Source organism: Strigops habroptila, chromosome 13, assembly GCF_004027225.2.
Source record: "Strigops habroptila isolate Jane chromosome 13, bStrHab1.2.pri, whole genome shotgun sequence".
In the NCBI taxonomy this organism is placed as follows: Eukaryota; Metazoa; Chordata; class Aves; order Psittaciformes; family Psittacidae; genus Strigops; species Strigops habroptila.
Genome location: NC_044289.2, coordinates 14400839 through 14420466, shown reverse-complemented (window position 1 = coordinate 14420466; position 19628 = coordinate 14400839). Strand labels below are relative to the sequence as shown.

General features: G+C 45.7%; 1 protein-coding gene across 6 annotated transcripts in view; it reads left to right on the top strand.

Moving 5' to 3' along the window:
• Positions 1–16537, top strand: part of MYT1 (myelin transcription factor 1) — a 63649-nt gene extending 47112 nt beyond the window's left edge. For all 6 annotated transcript variants that reach the window (XM_030503220.1, XM_030503222.1, XM_030503223.1 and 3 more), the window contains exons 15-23: positions 1529–1591; positions 1812–1880; positions 4881–4943; positions 5551–5634; positions 9544–9765; positions 10702–10793; positions 11632–11735; positions 11854–11997; positions 13709–16537. In XM_030503220.1, coding sequence (XP_030359080.1) covers positions 1529–1591; positions 1812–1880; positions 4881–4943; positions 5551–5634; positions 9544–9765; positions 10702–10793; positions 11632–11735; positions 11854–11997; positions 13709–13849 — 982 coding nt within the window. In that variant the 3' untranslated portion in view covers positions 13850–16537. The remainder of the gene's footprint in view (positions 1–1528; positions 1592–1811; positions 1881–4880; positions 4944–5550; positions 5635–9543; positions 9766–10701; positions 10794–11631; positions 11736–11853; positions 11998–13708) is intronic.
• Positions 16538–19628: the final 3091 nt, after the last annotated feature.

Genomic DNA, 19628 nt, shown 5'->3' with positions numbered 1-19628 from the left:
GCTGTTCTTGGCTTTTCCTGTGCATCTGACCTTCCTATATGTTAAACAGGGAAGGAGCTGGAGGGCATGGTTTTGCTGACCATATACAACACAGCTCATTATCTGGTGATGCAGCAGGAGGCTGAGGGAGCAGACAGGCAGGGAGGAGATCCGTGGGGGCAGAGCAGCAGCAGCAGCATCTTCCCTAAATGAGCCAAGCACAGACCAGCTGCCCTGCGCAAAGCTCTAAAGGCTTTTTTAAACCCAGCAGTGATGTGAACAGCAATTTCTGAGGTAGAGCCTTGAAATCCTCCTGTGCTTTAATTGAATTACAAGAGTAGAGAAATTTCCGAAACAGAAATAGCCTTGGAATAAATAAATGGTGTTGTGGGCAGCCCTGAGCCTTCTCTTCCTATTTAGCATTCTTGTTGCTTTCTGGCCTAAGGGCTGTAATGAATTAGCTGTAGTTAACACAGGAGCAGACTTGCTCACTGTGTCTGTTTGATGCTCCAGAGCTGGGTGTAGCTCTGGGGCCATCTCCAGGCACTCACGGCAGTCGCTGTGAAGATGCTCCTCATCTCTGTCACCCTCCTGTTGGTGTACGAGTGGGTACCACCTACATCACTGCTGCTTGAGCATCTTCGTATCAGTGCTGGCTCTAGGGCTCACTGTGTTTGTGAGGGTGTTGTGGCTGTGAAGAGGATGCAAGGGTGAGCCCATTGAGTCCTCTTCACCTCCCAGCCTGAGCTGAACTGTCCCAGGACACCCCTTTAGTGTCCCGGGACATTCCTGCTCTCTTGCATACCCTGGGCAGGCAGGGCATGACTGTGCCAGAGCCTCACTGCTCAGGCACAGACTGGGTTTTACTCCCTGGATACCCATAAGGGATGGCACCTTTTCCCATCACCGTGCAAGGGCAATTCACAGGGAAGGCAGCGGAGAAGGAAGGGGGGAAATGCAGCAGGCGGGATGTGGCAGCTTCTGCCCATCCTCACATTAGGATCCCTCGGGCACATCAATCAGAGATTACTTTTATTCCCTTTGTGGAATGAACAGTATTTCCAAGCTTTTATTTGCAGATACAAGGACTGGAAGAAAGAAAACCATTTCAGAAAGCTGAAATCTGAGGCTTTCAAGGAATAAGCTGTTTCCCAAAGCTTCAGTATTGCAAATATCATCCATACTGGCAGCACCCAGACAGGGTGTTCATGCCTGTTTGTCCATTCCACCCACCCAGTTGCTTCAATTCTCCCACTGACCAAACCAAGCAGCTCCATATTCCAAATGCTTTCTTCACATTTTCCACGAGTTTTTTTCTGTGTTTTCAGGTTTTTTTAAGGATCCTTGTGATCTTTTGGGGAGGAAAAAAAAGCGGGGAGGAAGGGGAGCTGACAGGGAAAAAACTGGTTTATTTGCATGCAAATATATAGAGACACCCCGAGGTCTGACGGAAGGAGCTGAGGTGGGCCTCAGCCAGCTTTGCAGATCCATGGCTCTTGGGTGAATCCCTTCATTGCCAGCACTTATGCTCCTTTTTCTTCTTACCCAGTTGCCCAACCCCAGGCTGCGACGGCAGTGGACACATAACAGGAAACTATGCCTCTCACCGCAGGTGGGTCGACCTTTTGTTCATGGTTTGGACTCTACAGACATCTTTATTTTTGTCCTTTAGTGTATTTTTTGACCATGTGGATAGTTTGGTTCTGGTTCCTCCCCTCTTCTGTTGCCCCTCTCCCTCCCCAGCCCTTTTTCTTTTTCCTTTTTTTTTTTTTTTTTTCCTTTTTTTCCCTTTTTTTTTTGCTTATCCAGATATTCCATCTCTTCTCTTTCAGCCTTTCTGGTTGTCCTCTTGCTGACAAGAGCCTCAGAAACCTCATGGCTGCCCACTCTGCTGACCTCAAGTATGTTTGCGCTCAACTTGAAACTCCTTTTTTTCTTTATTTCCACTCTTTTTTCTCTCTTTCCCCTCCCTGCCCCCCCTCCTCTTGCTCTGCTTCTGCTTTTCCATCCCCTCCCTTCTCCTTTCAAAGAGCCGATCAAAATCCACCTGCGAGGAGCAGTGGTGGAGTCCAACCTCCAGCTGCTGCATTGAGAAGAGGCAGTGGCATCAGAAAGGCTTATTTTGGGGAGGAGGGATCAGGGCAGTGATAAGAAACAACCTGGATCCCTGGCAGATTTCCTTTGGGAATTCCTTCCTAAAGGGAAAATTTCCTTCTTATTTTCATTTGGCTTCTTTTCCCTAGTTTGTGCCATAACCCTTTTCATTCAATGTTATTGTATATGTCTCAAATAATCCAAAGCCCAGATAAAGGCACACGTTTTATTTTTGGGAGGAGGCACAGCTGGGAAAATACCCTCAATTTTAGGGGCCATTCATGATGTAGTGGTAGAGATTCCTATTAATTTCCATGGGAATTTGATTTGTGAGGGGTCAGGGGTCAAGGACACACTCAGTGAGGCTGGACCCTGAGCCGGTGGCAAAGGGCTCACGGGCACCCGAGTTCCTGTTTCCATTTCTACTCCTGAAGGGAAGAACCTGGTTTTGACACCTTCATTCAAATATCCTCCTCGGAATCCTGTTTGCAGCTTTGCTGCTGTCTTCCCTAAACTCCTTATTTTCAGTGGGAGCTTATTCTTCACAAGGGGGTTTCCCAAATGCTCTCTTAGGTTGCTTCCCCTAAAGAGAGGTTTAATAGAAATAGTGTTTAAAATAGATGGAGACACTGGCGGGACCCTAGATCTCCTCCACCCAACCTGCATCTTTGGTGAAAACCTTATTTAAATTTGTTTTCAACACCTCTTCCATGGATCCAGCCTACCTTTGGAAGCCAATTCTCCTCTGAGCTCTATGCTTTGAATCCAATTTCAGGATTATTTAGATACTGAAATACTCATAGCTATAGCTGAAGAGCGTCTACAAAAAGGAAAACCTCATGTAGGACTCCAGATTGCATAGATTCATCATAAAAACCAATAATGCCCTGTGTCCTGTATGCTGTCAGCGATGTTAGGAGCCATAGTAGAGTCATGTAGGAGCCCCTTTGGACACTAAGGTGATTGGTGAAGTCCCAGATCCCTTTTGCTGCCCTGGAGGGAGCATGGGGCCAGCACTGCTCCACACTTCACCACCAATGTGAATGCTGGTGCCAGGAAAAATGCTTGTTAGGAGCCTGCTCCTTATCACAAAGGTGGAAAAGTGGCTGGATTAGTTGATATTAATAGAATATGCTAGTGGATGGGAAGGACTCGCATGATTAGCACTAAGTACACTTAATCATGCATTATAGACGATATACATTTTGAAAGAACCTCTTACGAGAGCTTTGCTGAACTGGTGTTTCTCCAACAGCCTTAAAGAATAGCCAGTGATCAGGCAATTAGTGTTAAAGGTATTAAAAGCTCTCAGGAACAGTGCCCATTGCCAGTAAGGACCTGGAGAAAAAGCAAACTGGGTTGGTCCTGAGAGCATCACACCAAGCCTTGGTGTGGGCAGCATCCTCTGCTCCCCTTGGGCACCCAATGTCAGTGCTTTGTATCAAAATACTGTTTAAAACAGGAGAATTCTGGACAAAACAAAGCTTTTAAATGTTATTTCCTGAGTACTATTCTTTATTCTATGTCCCGGTGAGGATGGGAGCAGAGGAGGGAGGAAGGGAAAGAGGATTTGGAGATATTACAGATAGCACTGTCAGAGCTTTTCACAACTTCAGATAAGGCCATGTCAGTGTTTCTATTATAAATTCTATTTCAGGGGTTAATATACCTGGTATAAAAAAATAGCTCCAGGCTGGAACATGCAATAAAAGGTCTCTGTCGGTATGATTTGTCTCCAGATAATTAAAAATGAAAATCAAATCACTTCTCTTCCCCTCTTTAAAGTCCTTAAAGGCAAAAGCAGTGGGTTTATAATTCCATCCTGCCCTGAAGCAAGAACAACAAAGAAATAGTTTTGCTTTCTACTTTAACAGCACATAACAGGGAAATATCACTGTCATCTCCTAAACCTGTACTTCCAAATGAGTTAGAGAGTTTGGACCCTCACCGAGGTCCTGCTGGATGTGTCCCTTTTCTTATTGCACCAGACGTGTGTATTTATGTTTTCCTGGGTCTTGCTCCTGACTTAGTCTCCCTGCCTCTTCTGACACCAGGATACATTCCTGCTCTCCCACCCTAGGCGAGGTGCCAAATGTTTTCACCAATGGAGATTATTCATTGCCCCACAAATGCCAAACTCTCCCCAGAGCTGGTGCAAAGAGGAGAATTTTGGTATTTTGTGACAAAAAAACCCCAAGAGGAGATGTTAAAAGGCTGCTTTCCAAGCTGCAACGCTAAAGGCATCTGTTGAAATCATTGCTTCATTCACTCATAGGGGCCAGAGCTGAAACTTTCAGTTGTGCTTCCTCTTGGTGGCAGCCGAGGTGGCTCCCATGTGCAGAGCTGTAGGCTATTGTTCTGGGTTCTGCCTAGGCTTACACCCAGCCCAATGGCCACGGATAGCATCTGCTGTCTCCTTACAGCTTCCTCAAGATGACATACATTGTCCTGAAGGTCTTTTTTTTTTTTGGCTTATAGTCATCTCCTGAGCTGTCCCCTTTGTGATGGGGGGGACAGAAGCTGGGAGCCATGTCCCTCCACTGGAGAGCAGCCACCCACCGCACTCCCAACATCCCACCCCTTCCCACCAACGTTCCTCTCCAACACCACCATCATGCAGCGATACATCGACTTTGGTGCTGTGGATATTCCAGACCAAACCTTGTTTGTACGGAGGGAGAAGGGGAAGGATGAAAATCCTGCTTCTGTGTGACAGTCCCTCGATTTCTCTTTGCAACGAGCTGTCGCAAAGCACCGATCCCCTGCTCCCATCCCCAGGCTAATCTGAGCCTCCCTTTCCTCCCCAGGTGCCCTACTCCTGGTTGTGATGGCTCTGGTCACATAACAGGAAATTATGCATCGCATAGAAGGTAAGATCTCCCTTCAATTAGTTTCTGTGTAGCCTCTTTCTGTTTTGTTTTGATTTTTGGGGTTTTTTTTGTGTGTTTCTCCCCCCTGCAGTGGGCAGAGTTGCAAAGTTCTGAATAAAACATTAATGTTACTGACAACTGAAGCCTATTTTCATCTCTTTAATCTGACTTCTCTCTTTTGCTTTTTTTTTTTTTCTGATGTTTCCAGCATCTGATTAGAAGCTCCTTTCAACAGAATAAAAGACAAAGGGTCAGATTTTAGCTGATGCAATGTTCCTGTTAATAATGCTACCTATTTATGACTTCTATTATCACTTTAGAGCATTAATAGCAGAGATCTGAGCCTTCTGTTTCAACAATTCCATTAAACATCGCAGGCTGTTAGCAGAGATCTTCTTATCTAGACACCATTAATTACTGTCCATCTCCCTCAATTTCTGATTATCTTTTTTTTTTCCTCCTGACTTCTCCTCGTGATGTGAAGCAGCAAAACGAGGGAGATCAAAAACACTGTGCCAAATGCAAGGGAAAGCTGACTGAAGCGGGGGAATAGCAAATGCAGTGATTCTGCCAGTGAGACAGGCCTTTCTTCTCTTTTTAACCACAGTCTGTCAGGCTGCCCTCGTGCCAAGAAAAGTGGGATCAAGATCACCCCGACAAAGGATGACAAAGAAGACCCAGAGCTGATGAAGTAAGTCTGGAGATACCTCCTGGGTGGAGCCTTTCGCTCTATCCCCCTTTGCCTCACACAGATTTATGCGGAGCAGCACAATGATGCTCAAAGCATCATCTGCCCGCACTGGAGCCAAAGCTCTTCTGTTGGTTTTGGGGGAATTTTCCCCTAATCCCAAAAATGGTGTTGCAATTTTGGAATTTGATTGGAAAATTGGGCAGTGGGGAGGTAATGGTGTATTTGATTTTATGGATGTGGAAGATAGGCTCTTAGGGTACAAGCAGTTCCTCTCCTTCCTGTGCTTAATATAATTCCTAAAGAACCCACCAGTGTTGTAAATGAGGGTAAAAACCCACAGGCAAGAAAAATATTCCAGATTTTTCGGCATCAGTGGGCAGGTGAGGGGTGCTGGTGGGTTTGCTTGTCTCCTAGGAATGCAGCAGAAATAGGAACTGAGTCCAACCGGAATCAGGTAACCTGGAATGACATGTGTTTTGTAGAGTCTTTGCCACGGCTGAATAGTCAAAGCAAACAAAAAGCTCACTGCCTCGGACTGAATTTTTCTAAACATCCCAGGGGGTTTATTCCTAGTGGGAATAGAGATTTTCAATCCCTTAGCTTTCGTTTGCTGTGAAATCCATTTGTCCTGACTTTTAGCATGCCGACTTTTAGCATCACGAGCTCAGCATCCAGGGCCTGATGTGAGGTTCAGGGTCTGCGTCTTGACCCCCTCATGCTGCTACAGGACATCAAAGCCTTTACAGTAAGGCTGGGGCCAGCACTGACTCCAAGATCCTAATCCAGAGTATTCCCAGCCTTTCCAGAGCCTGTCCACTCACCCAGCAAATGCAGGTGGAGAGGGATAAAAAGAAACATGGAAAAACTTATGAACCCCATCCAAGAGTTTCCAGTTGTCATGAGCACCGGCTTATCTTGCCATACCCTTTTGGCTCAGCAGCCTGTACCCAAATGCATCTATTTTACCTCATTTTAGCCTCAGGGCAGGTCTTGCCCTTGCAGAACACGGTGGATACCTCCGTGTATGTGGGTTTTGCCCTGGAGCAGAGGCTGAGCCAGAGCAGGAGCCTGTGGGAGCGGAAGAGCCCCGCAGGAAACAGGGATGCGCCAGCCGGGGGAAGGACCTTTAGGAAGAAGATGGTATTTGAGCCATCTGCTGTGTTCTCACTGCTCAGCGTACAGGAAGGAAAGCTCCCAGTTAAATGAGCCGTGTGGTAATTAGCAGGAGTTAGCCGAGTTTATTAAAAATTAAGCAACTTACTTGAGAATCTGCGGGATAAAAAATTCCGGTTTTGGCTCCAATACACTGCATTGCTGGTGGTGGTTGGAATGCTGTGCCATTAACCACTGACACAGAGGAGGAAAGGGCAGCAAATGCTGTCATGTAACTCGCAGCTGCTGCACTGTTCACATTTGCTTCTTTTCTGCAGTTGGAGCCCCTGGTTGGGTGGTTGTCCCTCTCCATGTCCTCCCCAGGGATGTGTGCCCTGTGGGCTGGGGAAGCAAGGGCTTTGCTCATCCTTTCCTGCCCCATTCAGGGCCGGGACCAGTCAGAGATGAGCTCAGTGGCTCCCCCAGTGTGGGTTCTCTGCTCATCTCAATCTACCCTCTGGCAGATTGAAGCCATTCCCCCTTGTCCTGTCCCTACAGGCCCTTGTCAAAAGCCCCTCTCCAGGTTTCTCATAGCCCCTTTAGGCACTGGGAGCTGCTCTTTAGAGCCTTCTCTTCTCCAGGCTGAACACCCTGTATACTTTAACCTAGTCCACCCTAAAAATGCAAATGCCAGGAAGATAAAGTGGCAAGAAATGGGGTTGGAGCATCACCAGAGTTGGGATTTTCTCATGACTATAAAGCTGATGCTGGCCTTGGAGGCTCACTGTGGCTCTGCTGCTTGGTTAGCACGGGTCCACCAAGGGTCTCGGTGGCACAAGGATGTGAAAGCATCCCCCTCTGTCCTATGGCACAGGCAGAAGCTCCTCTGAGCTGTGCAAAACAACCCAGTATAATGACCCTTTTCCTGCTGCCTTCTCCCAGCCCTCGGACATCCCGTGTTCACAGGAAGGTGCGCCTGGTGCAGGTTTGCGTTAAGCAGCTTTGGCTCTAAATCCCTCCTCTGCCTGCACCGAGCGCCACTTGGAACCCAGCCGAGTTTTACACATCACCACTGAGGAGAAAGTCATTTAGTCCCTGTTGTTTTTGCTGTTCATCCCTCAAGTAATTTACTACAGACATGACTGAACAGATCGCCTCGACCTTCAGCCCAGCCCTGGCATCAAACAGGAGCATCCACAGGTGCCAAACTGATCAGACACTATTGATGCTTCTGTTAAATAATAACAGTAATAATTAAAAATAAAGAAATAATACTAGTAGAAAAGCCCCATCCAGCTGTTTTGCACAATGAGGCTCTGGTTTATTTGTTAACAATGAAAATGTAATGGAAGTTAAATTAACAGCGTAAAATATGTAATGGTTGGGCTGTAATGACTGCATGTTAAATGCTGGGGTTTGTCTCTTTCTCTCTTGCTCTTCCTTCCCCCCCCTCCTCATCCTTTTCCTCCTGAGGATTCAGTAATTTGCTCGTGATCATATAAAAGCAATGATGTTATGAATTTACTGAGGATCCTGCTGGCAGGGATATTATAAGTGAATTGTGCTGCATTTGCAGCTGATTAAAATCGAGATCAGCAGTTTTCAAATTATCTTGGGAAAGGGCTGGGTGTACAGAGCCCCCCCCCCTTTTGCTGTCATCTCCCTTTTGTACGAAACACAAACAATCAGGGCAATCATTTCTGGGGTGAAATGCAGCTTGTGATTTGCAGAAGCAGCTCAATGGATGTTTTGCTGGGGAAACTGAGTCTCTAAGTGCTTTCAAACCCAGGACACGGGGGTTATTTTTGCCATTTCTTACCTATTTCCACCTCCCCTTTTTTTAGAGCAACCTCCCTTGAGTAATAAACTTTAAACTGTATTTCTTATTGACCAACATCTTTAAACAAATGCAAACTACAGCAGAAACCCTAATAGATAGACCGGGCTCTGTGGAACGGCTGAATTTAGTGAGTATGCCATTAGGCGGGGAGGATGCGAGTGGGGAGGAAGGAGATGCCCTTTAGAGAGGTCCTCATCCTCTTGGCAATTAGCTCAAGCTATGTCCGTGCTTCCACAACACCCCTCACAGCTCCTGCATGCTTGAAACGGTGGCAAGAAGCACAAGGACAGGAGGGCTGGTGACTGTAATTCCCACTTTTATCCCCTTGAGAGCACAGGTTTATCTCTCGGTAGCCGTGGAATGTGAACCAGGAGGAGGAGGCAAGTGAGGCTGAGCAGTGCCCATGGGTTTATTTGTCCTGTCTTAAGGGGTACAGGCTCAGAAATCCTTTAGACAACTCATCGTACAGGTTGCAGCCTGATGGGCTTGCAGGTCAGGGACTGGTTCATGGGAAGGGTTGTGTCTCTATGGGCACAGTGCTCCCAGGTCGCGTTGACCATGCTAGCATAGAGTGATGAAGTTGATGATCTTGGGTTCCTCAGCAGAGCCAGCTGTAAATGCGTGATGGTTCGGCGTGAGTGTGTCAGCCTTGGGGCATGTCAGAATCCTATGCCATGTCAGGCAGCCCAACCCTTTGCCCTCAGTGAGACACCAAACACATGGTTTGGGACACCACTGGGACCTTCTTTTGCTGCAAGTGTGAGCATGATGTGACTTCCAAAGTCTTTCCCTCTTCCAGGGTTTACCTCGGTTCTCTTTGGCAGTTATAGCTCTTCATTTCCCATCAACTAAACAACTACTCCGCAAAGTCCCGATGAGATCCACAAACGTGAATGCTCTGGTTCCTGCTCATACCTAATTTCCTTACTTCCTTCTTCAGTCCTGTGCTGTAATCTTTGGTAATTCCCTGTGCCCAGGTGTCCGGTTCCTGGCTGTGTTGGGCTTGGACACATCAGTGGCAAATACGCGTCTCACCGGAGCGCCTCGGGGTGCCCCCTCGCAGCCCGCAGGCAGAAGGAGGGATCACTCAATGGCTCCTCCTTTTCCTGGAAGTCATTGAAGAACGAAGGCCCAACCTGCCCTACCCCAGGCTGCGACGGCTCTGGTCATGCCAATGGGAGCTTCCTCACTCACAGGAGGTAAATCACAGGGTTGAAATCATTGTGAGCATCACATGGCCCTAGACTCACCCATCTGTGTGCAGATGCTGCTGGAGCATAGTTCAGCTCTTCATGCAAGGCTCGATAGCCGGAGCTTTATGTGCTGACCTTGGGTTGATCTGAGGTTGGAATTTTCTACTTAGAAGTAAATGTGTAATTGTTTTAATATTGCAATAATGATCACAGAATCTTAGAATCCCAGACTGGTTTTTGTTGGAAGGGACTTCAAAGATCATCCAATTCCAACCCCCTGCCACAGGCAAGGACACCTTCCACTAGAGCAGGTTGCTCCAAGCCCCTGTGTCCAACCTGGCCTTGAACACTGCCAGGGATGGGGAAGCCACAGCTTCTCTGGGCACCCTGTGCCAGCGCCTCAGCACCCTCACATGGAAGAGCTTCTGCCCAAGAGCTCATCTCAATCTCCCCTCTGGCAGGTTAAAGCCATTCCCCTTGTCCTGTCCCTCCAGGCCCTTGTCCAAAACCCCTCTCCAGGTTTCTTGTAGTCCCTTTAGGCACTGAAGCTGCTCTAAGGTCTCTCTGGATTGGGATGGATTCAGCAAAACCAAGGAAATTAATAATATGATGTCCTTCCATTAGCATGCTAGACAGGATTTGGGAACCCCAAGTAGGGGATGATACCCACTGACCAGACTCATCTCACCTTCCTGACCTGGCATAGTCCCTCTTTTAGAAAACCGTATGCTTTTTAATCTTTGCTCAAGAAAATTGCTCTTGCTTTATAAATGAGGAGTTTTGTGGCATTATTCATAAAGCAATTTTCTCTGTGCCATAAAAAGCTTTTACAAGAACTGTCTCACAGCATGAACTCCACCAAATGGTATGAGCTGTTGTTGGGAACATAAGCACCTATAAATACCAAAAGTTCATGAAACCCAGTTTTACTTGCTTTTTCAGTTTATCGGGGTGTCCAAGAGCTACTTTTGCTGGGAAGAAAGGAAAACTCTCAGGGGATGAAATTCTCAACACAAAGTTCAAGACCAGCGATGGTAAGGACTTGAATTCCTTTTGCCTTGTGATTTGTCAGAGTATTGGGTCCATGAACCTTTCTTTGCAGGCTAGGGGGAGGATTCAACAACTTAAATCTGGCTGCAGGTTTGCCAGGATGACTTGTGCCACGAACACCCATTTCTTGGTTGTTGGAGGGCAGCGTAGTACCAGCACTGCTCCTGAGTGACACATTGTGAAACGATAAAGAGTTTCCATAGTAAAATTCCAGGCAAATAAAAAATGATGCTGAAATAGATATTTAGGTTTTTGTGGGGTTTTTAATCAAATATTCACTGGCATTTTTACAAATCCCTTGCAGTCGTTCAGCAATTTCCACCTATTCAGGGCTTTTAATCCTGAGATATTTCTGGATGTGGAATTTTGTTAGCGACGGCACTTTGCGTTTCCAGTTCTATTACTGAGGTTTCTGTGGTATCTGACAAGGTTCAGGCATTTAACTTGAATATTTCTATCGTTTGGAACCTATAAATACCTGCATCTTCTATAAATACTTATTTTATGAATCTTGTAATTTCTAATAGAGACATGCATTAGCTTTTTAAATGGCATCTTCCCAAACTCGAGTGACCTGAGTTTTCAGGGCAACTGACCTTGCAGAGGATGTGCTGGGCCTCATCTGCTCCACTGTCATTTGCTTTTGCATTTACATATTGACCTATTAAAGTGCCATTGAACTGTGATGATAAAAACCCTTACTATGAAAAGTATGCATATATGTAAGCAGGTGAGATGTGTGTCTTGTTTCGAGGATGTAAAAGCAAAGGCTACTTTGTGAGTAGTGATGTTGGTGACTGCCCATAATCATCTCTCCTGCAGTTCTGGAGAATGATGAAGAGATCAAGCAGCTGAACAAGGAGATCAGTGAGCTGAACGAGTCCAACTCGGAGATGGAAGCAGCCATGGTGAAACTGCAGTCACAGGTTTGTGTGCTTGGACGGGTATCCAAGCCCATAGACGCATGGCCAAGCCCCTTGGGTGGATGGTGGTGGGCACGATCGCATGAGGGTTGGTGACCCTGCCGTGCTCCTTGCTCTGCAGATCTCCAGCATGGAGAAGAACCTGAAGAACATTGAGGAGGAAAACAAAATCATAGAGGAGCAAAACGAAGCCCTGTTCCTGGAGCTCTCAGGGTTGAGCCAGGCTCTAATCCAAAGTCTTGCCAATATCCGCCTTCCGCACATGGTAAGAAACATTGACAGTGCTCACCCTAGCCGGCCCTGATGGAGGGAGCTGTACCAAACCCAATCCACAATAAGGCTTATATACAATTAAAGAGTGGAAGAATTTCTCTACACACACCTACGTGTCCTTTATAAGATCAGTACTTTTGCCGTATCTCTGAAGCTTGCATTATATCTCCCTTTTGTTGTCATTTTCTGCTGATCTGCCTTTGTATCTATTGTTCTGTCTCATTACATCTGGGAGCGTTATCGCAAAATAGGAAACTTTATCAAGGGCACCCAGCGCCTTTTAGGCTAAGACAGCACAAGCAGAGATCAGGAGGGATTGGATTTCAACGTCAGAAAGATCTTAGAGCTCCTATTATAATGCAGGTAGTTTCAATTCAGTTTTGAATAGCTGGCAGCCAAAGAATAGCATTCTTAAAGAGAGTGTATTTTGTTTAATTTAACAAGGTCTAACAGCCCACAGCATGTTACCATAGAGTTACTGCAAAATGAAAAGCCTGCATTAAAATAGTAAAACCACAAAAGGCTATTAATTACCTTCTTTCTATTCCCAGGAATGTAATTACTGTTGTCAAAGCCAGGTGTGTGTGGGGGGGGGGGGGCTGTGTTGTTGGGAGAAGCTGTCCTCTTACAACTTGTGAAGACTATGGCAATGATGAGAGGAATGAGCTTTTGATTTATTTTTTTTCTGCCATCTTTTCTCCTTTTTGGGAATCCTTTTCATTGGGGTTTGTATTTAAATCCAGGCTGGTTGGAGAGAAGCCACCCTCCAGCAGAGCAGTTTTGGATGGTATTCACCCAGCTGCCTAACTGGCAGAAAACCGCTTGCTGAGAGCTTTTTTTTTTTTGTCAAGTGTTTGACACATAAAGGTCAAATAAACTGTTCAGCAAATATTTTTTCAAGGTTTCAGGCAACTCCAATTAAAGAATGCCCACAAGGCTGACATGCTCATTTTATTCCTGTTCTTCTTCTTTCCTTCTCCCTTTCTTTTCTCCCCATTAACTCCGAGTGAGATTTGCAAGGTTACTACGATGCCCCTCAAAAGCAAAAGCTGCACAGCGGCAGTGAGCCCAAGGTGACCAGGCTTCTGTCCCAGCTTTGCCTTTGATTCCCTTCATGATGTTTCAGCAGTCCTCTTGTCCTCCAGCCCTTCATTCCCATGGCTTAATTCAGCCTCAAGCCTGTCAATCTGCCGGCACACGCTTAACTTGATGCTGTTAATAGCTCCATGAGGCCAATGCATAAAATTAAGGACCCAGTTAAGATCTGTGTCGTAGTTTAAGCTGAACCCAGGACAATCTGGCAGGATCAGGGGTTGCATGATGAGATTCCCATACCAACAGCACAGCACACAAAAAGGCTCTGATGTGGAGACCTTTGGCTGTTGGTACATGGATGATGAGGGGAGATTTAGATTAGATACTAGGAAGAGTTCTTCCCTGTGAGGGTGCTGAGGCGCTGGCACAGGGTGCCCAGAGAAGCTGTGGCTGCCCCAGCCCTGGCAGTGTTCAAGGCCAGGTTGGACACAGGGGCTTGGAGCAACCTGCTCTAGTGGAAGGTGTCCCTGCCTGTGGCAGGGGGTTGGAGCTGGATGAGCTTTAAAGTCCCTTCCAACCCAAACTAATTCTAGGTTTAATTGCAAAGAAACATCTCAGCCTCTTCCTGCTCTACTTCTAATGCTTTTATTTGGCTTTTTTGGCTGCAGGAGCCAATTAGTGAGCAGAACTTCGATGCATACGTGAACACGCTGACCGACATGTACACCAACCAGGAGTGCTACCAGAACCCGGAGAACAAGGACCTGCTGGAGACCATCAAGCAAGCCGTCAAGGGCATCCAGGTTTAGTGGCACGGGATGGAGACGAGCAAGCGACCAGACTGCAAGACGGAACTTTCCCTCCAAATATTCAGGTTTACAAGTTAGAAAACTTGTTTAATGAATGAAAAAAGAAAAAAAGGACCAAAATGTAACCAAGAGGCCATTTCTGAGACGTGGAACTGATCGAACTCAATGTTCTCGTTTACTTAACTTTGGACCTTCTTGAGAAAAGTGGGATTTTTTTCTCTACCTGGACCACGAGGTAGATCAGGATGGAAGGCTGAATTCTCCAGTAGGCTGTGGGGCTTGGTAGCTGGTGAAGAGCAGGCATCTTTCCTGAGTTGCCATGCTCTTGCAGAGTTGATCCAAGGGTTAAAACGTTACAAGAACAGGGTCTTGTCTGATCCAAGACTAGCATCTGACTGGCTGAAACCCTCATGTTGTCTATGGTCCTATGTCCAGATCACCTACTCACACATGAATTATGTTCTGTGTTGCTACAAGTGCTGGAGCTGCAAGCTACCTGTAAATCTGAACCTGTGCTGGGCCTCCCAACCCTGAAGTGTTCAGATCTCCACTGGGCATGGGAACTCTTTAAGTATTATAAAGTAGCTTATTTTTATTTTCTGAAAGAAATCTGAAGAGCAGTTCTGGATCTCCAGTGGAAAGCGCAATGGAAAAAAGGTTCTCAGGGAAGCTTTTGGAGTTTGCAACTACAGTATTCCTTTGTCTGTCTTAAATATGAGAATAGCTATTATGAATAGGCCAATACCAGATATTTCATACGGAAGAATTCTTTAATGTGTCATGGTCCGGTGTATATGATTTTTTGGAAGTCTGTTTGATGACAGTTCTGGTTCTTTTCATTATTGTGATCACCCTTGCAGCGGCGCAGTACTGCCAGTCCAGAGATCATACATCAAATGCCAGAGAAATGGCTGAGATTGTGATGAACAGCAAAAAACCAAGAACCAAAAACCAACAAGAAGAGAGATGTCAATTGACGGCCAGCAAAGTGCTTACTACCACCAATCGGTAGTTGATTTCCTACAGGTATCAACAAGGCAATGGGTATTTTGGGGTTTGGTGTTCTATGCTTGTGCAAAATCACAGCACAAGTGCTGTGAAAAGGGAGGAAAAAAGAGTATTCAGGTATTGGGTATTCTTCCAAAGAAGCATTCTGTAAGCAGCTCGGTCCATGCAGCCCACTGTGCACTTAAAGAACAACTTGATGAATGTCTTTGTGACGCTGCTCTGCAGCACCCCGCATGCTCTCCCAACGTTCATTCCCATCTGGAGCTTGCTATTCCCCTCCTGGAAATGCTTTGGAAGCAGAGGGGGGGAAAAGCCCCCTGAGGGGTCCCAGCATGGGGCACATCCTGCATCCCACATCCCTCCCAGCAGCGGGGCGGGCAGAGCTGGGGTGGGTTTTGCTGAGCCCTCCTAAAGGCAAGACTGTGGTGTCATTTCAAGCCCAATCCTGCAGATATTTAGCTTTTAGGGTGTAATCCATGGTTTGGAGTTGGTGGAAAGCTCCTCAGTGACTGCAGCAGCCGCTCGGTCCGGCCTTGGAGCTCATGAGTGATTCAACTCATGTTGGTTCCCCTGTCGAGCCAACAGGGCAGCTGGGGTGGGTGGGTTTGCTCATGTCCTTAGGTGTTTGCAGGATCAGACTCCATGAGTTCACTTATTTTAGAACCCATTCCAAGTGCAAAAATACAAAAGAAAGGGGAAAATAAATAAATAATAATAATTTGAGGTGTTAAAAACACAACGTTCTTAACATGTAAATAGAGTCCAAATTGATTGTGACTGCAATTCAGTTAGTATTTAAAAGTAGAGAAATTGCACTTCCTGGAAGAAAGAGAGGGGAAAAACCCATAAGTAGTTAGTTTAATTATCCTGTAAATTATTTAATTTTGGCAAGATGTATGTAATTTATATTTACGACACCTTTCTGTTAACTTTTTTTGCTATTTATTTAACTTTTTTATTTATTAATTTTCTACTGATTTGAAAACTGGACACTGCACCATAGGGAAAAAAAGAAAGGCAAAAAAATAATAAAACCTTACAACTTAAAACTTTTGACCATAAAAAAAGGATATTCCAAATAAAAAAAAAAAAATAAAAAAAAATAAAAAAAAAAGAACCCCTATCTCCAACTCCTACTTGTAATTTTGATGCAACCGAGTTATTTTTTATATATTTTGTTATTTATTCTTTTAAGGACGGGAATTTTTTTAAAGATATTTTATAACTGAGACCTTTTGATAAGTTTTTGGTTTGTTTTTTTGCGGGGGCACTCGGCGGGGGGGTGGGGGTGATGGTGGGAAAAAGAGAGACCTTTTCAGTTCGATCTTTCTTTTTCATTCCTATTGTTTCAGGCACTGATAACAGGAGATGAGAATCGTGTATTTATTATTTATTTAATATTTAAGTCGGGGAGGGGGGGAAAAAAAGCATTGACCTGTGCTCTTGTTGTATATTTATTTTGTCGTTTGTGTGTTGGTTACGTGATGACTGAGTACTTGTTTCTGTGAAGGAATACTGTTCATATTTAAATAATAAAGAGTCACATTGAAAGTTATAGCAGGCTACATGTTATTCTGTGAAAACGAATACTGTGATCTACTTTCCTCAGGAAATGTATTTTGCAGACAGAACTTCCTTATGTACTGGCAGGGTTATTTCGTAATAAAACCCAGTTCTGTTTGTGACTTTAGTTCCTATGGTCTTTCTTCGAGCTGTTGCCAATGTCCCCAGTGTGTCATCCACGGGTTTCATTCTTGCTCCTGCACCATGGCTTAGAAGGTTGGTGTGTTCCCCCACCTTAGAGATGCAGATGGGGACTGCCCACTCCAAACTTGGCTCTCCCCAACCACTAAATTGGGGGATTAAAGGGGAATTTAGGCTTGGTGTCTCTGAAGGCTTTGAAGAATAAGGAGTTGTCACCATCCAGCCAAGCGGGCACCTAAAATCCCACTAGTCCCGTGACGGGGAAAATCAAAAGTGCAAGCAAAGGTATGTATTTATTTAGTCATAGCATCATTTAGGTTGGAAAAGACCTTTAAGATCATCAAATCCACTACTAAACCATGTCCCCAAGCACCACATCTATGTGTCTTAAATCCCTCCAGGGACAGTGACTCCACCACTGCCCTGGGCAGCCTATTCCAGTGCTTGACAACCCTTCTGGGGAAGAAATTTTCCCTACTATCCAGTCTAAACCTCCCCTAGAGCAACTTGAGGACATTTCCTTTTGTCCTATTACTTGTTACTTGGTAGAAGAGACTGACCCTGACCTTGCTACAACCTCCTTTCAGGTAGTTGTAGGGAGCGATAAGGTCTCCCCTGAGCCTCCTTTTCTCCAGGGTGAACACCCCCAGCTCCCCTGACAGCTCCTCACAAGACACCCTGCACCCCAGCACTCAGCATCCCTTGGATTTCATGGCTTCCTGCTCCCACAAAGCGTGCAAGCACAGGAGATGCCAGGCCTGGGATGGGATGCAGAGATGTATGCTTTCCCCTCCTGGATATACAAAAAAGCTTCGCCAAATTTCTCTCTAAGGTTTAGTTAAAATGCTGGGAAATGGCTTGATTTGGTCAACAGGATTGCCTCACTTTTATCTGCCTGACTCTGCTGTTCACAGATTACCTTCCTGGAAGAATGGAGCCTTTTCATTGCAAAGAGTTCACATCTGGAAGCTTTGACAATGAAGAGAATTTCTCTCCGGTCTCTGTGTTGGGGATGTAAGTACTGAAGTTGCCGAAATTGCTGTGCTGCAGCTGTAGCTTCCAAGGTGAAATAAGGTAAATCGTATTAAGGCCATTCAGAGCTGAGTGAGTTGGGTCAAATGGGAATTTCAGGCAGGTTCATTGCCAAGAAATTCAATTCTCTGATTAACTAAGCTGAACTTTCCTGACTGTCCCTGTGCAGAGGAACATGTGCTGCTGGGTTACAGCAGGAGGTGGTGGTCACAAATACACAGAGGTGAAAGGCAGAAGTAAGATGGAGCCAAAAGGGTAAAAACTAGCCAGAAAATTTTAAAGCAAAGTTTGGGGTAGAAAGAAGACTTCTTAAAGCCTTTGCTCAAGCTTGTACATGGCCATGGGTGTTCATTGGAAGATTTTTCTGTCTTCATTGGATGTCTGCAAGCTGCCCTGGGGCAGGACAACTGGCAGAGGTTTAGGAGAGGCTTGTGGGGATGATGGAGGAGAGGTTCTCCAGGTTCTTCTATCAGCATTTGGCTTTCCTCCTTCTGAGTGGTCAGATTTAGGACCTGCTCTGCATCCCCAAGCCATGTAGTCCCAAATGCCTGAGCAGAAACACCCTTGGGAGCAAGGACTGAGAGTTGATGGGGTTTTGTCCTCTCCACAAAGGTCTGTGCAGCTTTAAAGGAGAAAACCCCATCGACTCACCTAAACTGGCTGGCCACGTTGTGTTTCTGAAGGGCATGTAATTGTTTTAGGGGCGGTTCACTAGACTTTGCACCACTGAGCAGTTCCTTGTGCCAATATTTGATGATGATGATAGAGCTAATAGACATGCTTGCTTGTCCTTTCTTAATGAATTGCTGTGCTGTATAATACAGCAGTTAGATTTGTATTAAACTGCAGCTTTGGGAGCCATCACTGTGAGATGTTACCTTCTCTGAACTGGTGTTCTTTATCGCATGGAAGGGAATTGAATTGGTTTAAGAAGGTACACTGTCAGTTTATAGGTGTGCTTAGGAGAGCTTTTAAGCCTCCTCCACCATGTGTAGGGTGAGAGCTGGATGCAGAGGAGAGCAGGTCTTTTGCTTCAAGGCTGGAAGAGGAAAGATACTTGTCAACATATGGTTGTTTCTAAATATGTTGATAAACTATTGACCAACAAGAGCATCATTTGGCCTCACTGATGCCACTGTTGATTGTTAAAAGCTGCTAATAACCTATCCCTGCAGTCTTCTGTTCAAGTGGTACCCTTCTCTTGTCAACATTTACCCAGCCTCTCCCTGAGAGCCCCAGGTTCTTGTAATGGATTTCAGGTGTGTGCAGAAAGGGGTTTTCCTCCCAGTCTCATTTTCGCTCATTTTTGTTCCACTCTGGATGAAGTCATAATGCTTGGTCCATTTCACCCTGCTCCCACAACCTGAGAAACACACAGCTGTGTGGTCAGGAAGGGGTTGCTGGGGAGAAAAGGCAACTTGGCTCTTTAGAGATGCTATCTGGTATCTAATTCACTTCCCTTGGCCCGCAGGAAGATGCTGCTATGGCTGGGGAGCAATCAGGTGGGCTGGAGATGACACTCCTGTCAACAGAGAAGCCCCTGGCTGGAAACTGCTCCCCTTCCAACCAGCACAGCCTGGCTGGATTAAAGGCTGTGGCCAACACTTGTTAACACACTCACTTCTACACTTTTATGAGAAGATACATCCTGAAACGACCTTCTGCTTTGTACAGAAGGGCTCCTGGGATTGAGGCTGTAGGAAAGCACACAGATGATGCATCCTTCAGACAAATAGCTCTCGTTATTCCAGATGCCTTCATCCCCATCTTTCTGTGGGATGAATAAATCGCCAATTGTTGTAAAAACGGTAGTATCGGATTTAAAGACATTTTCAACCCTGCCGACAAGGAGGTATAACAACTATTAAAGCCTGCTTTCATTTATATAACTGCAACGCTCTTCTGTTTGAATGACAGCGAGTATCTCTGATGATCTTAAGAAACATGAGCCATGAAGGGATGAAGCAAGGACATACGCTCTGCCTGAGCTCCAGGACTAGCACAAAGGGCTGGACCACCCCGGGAGGACCTATTC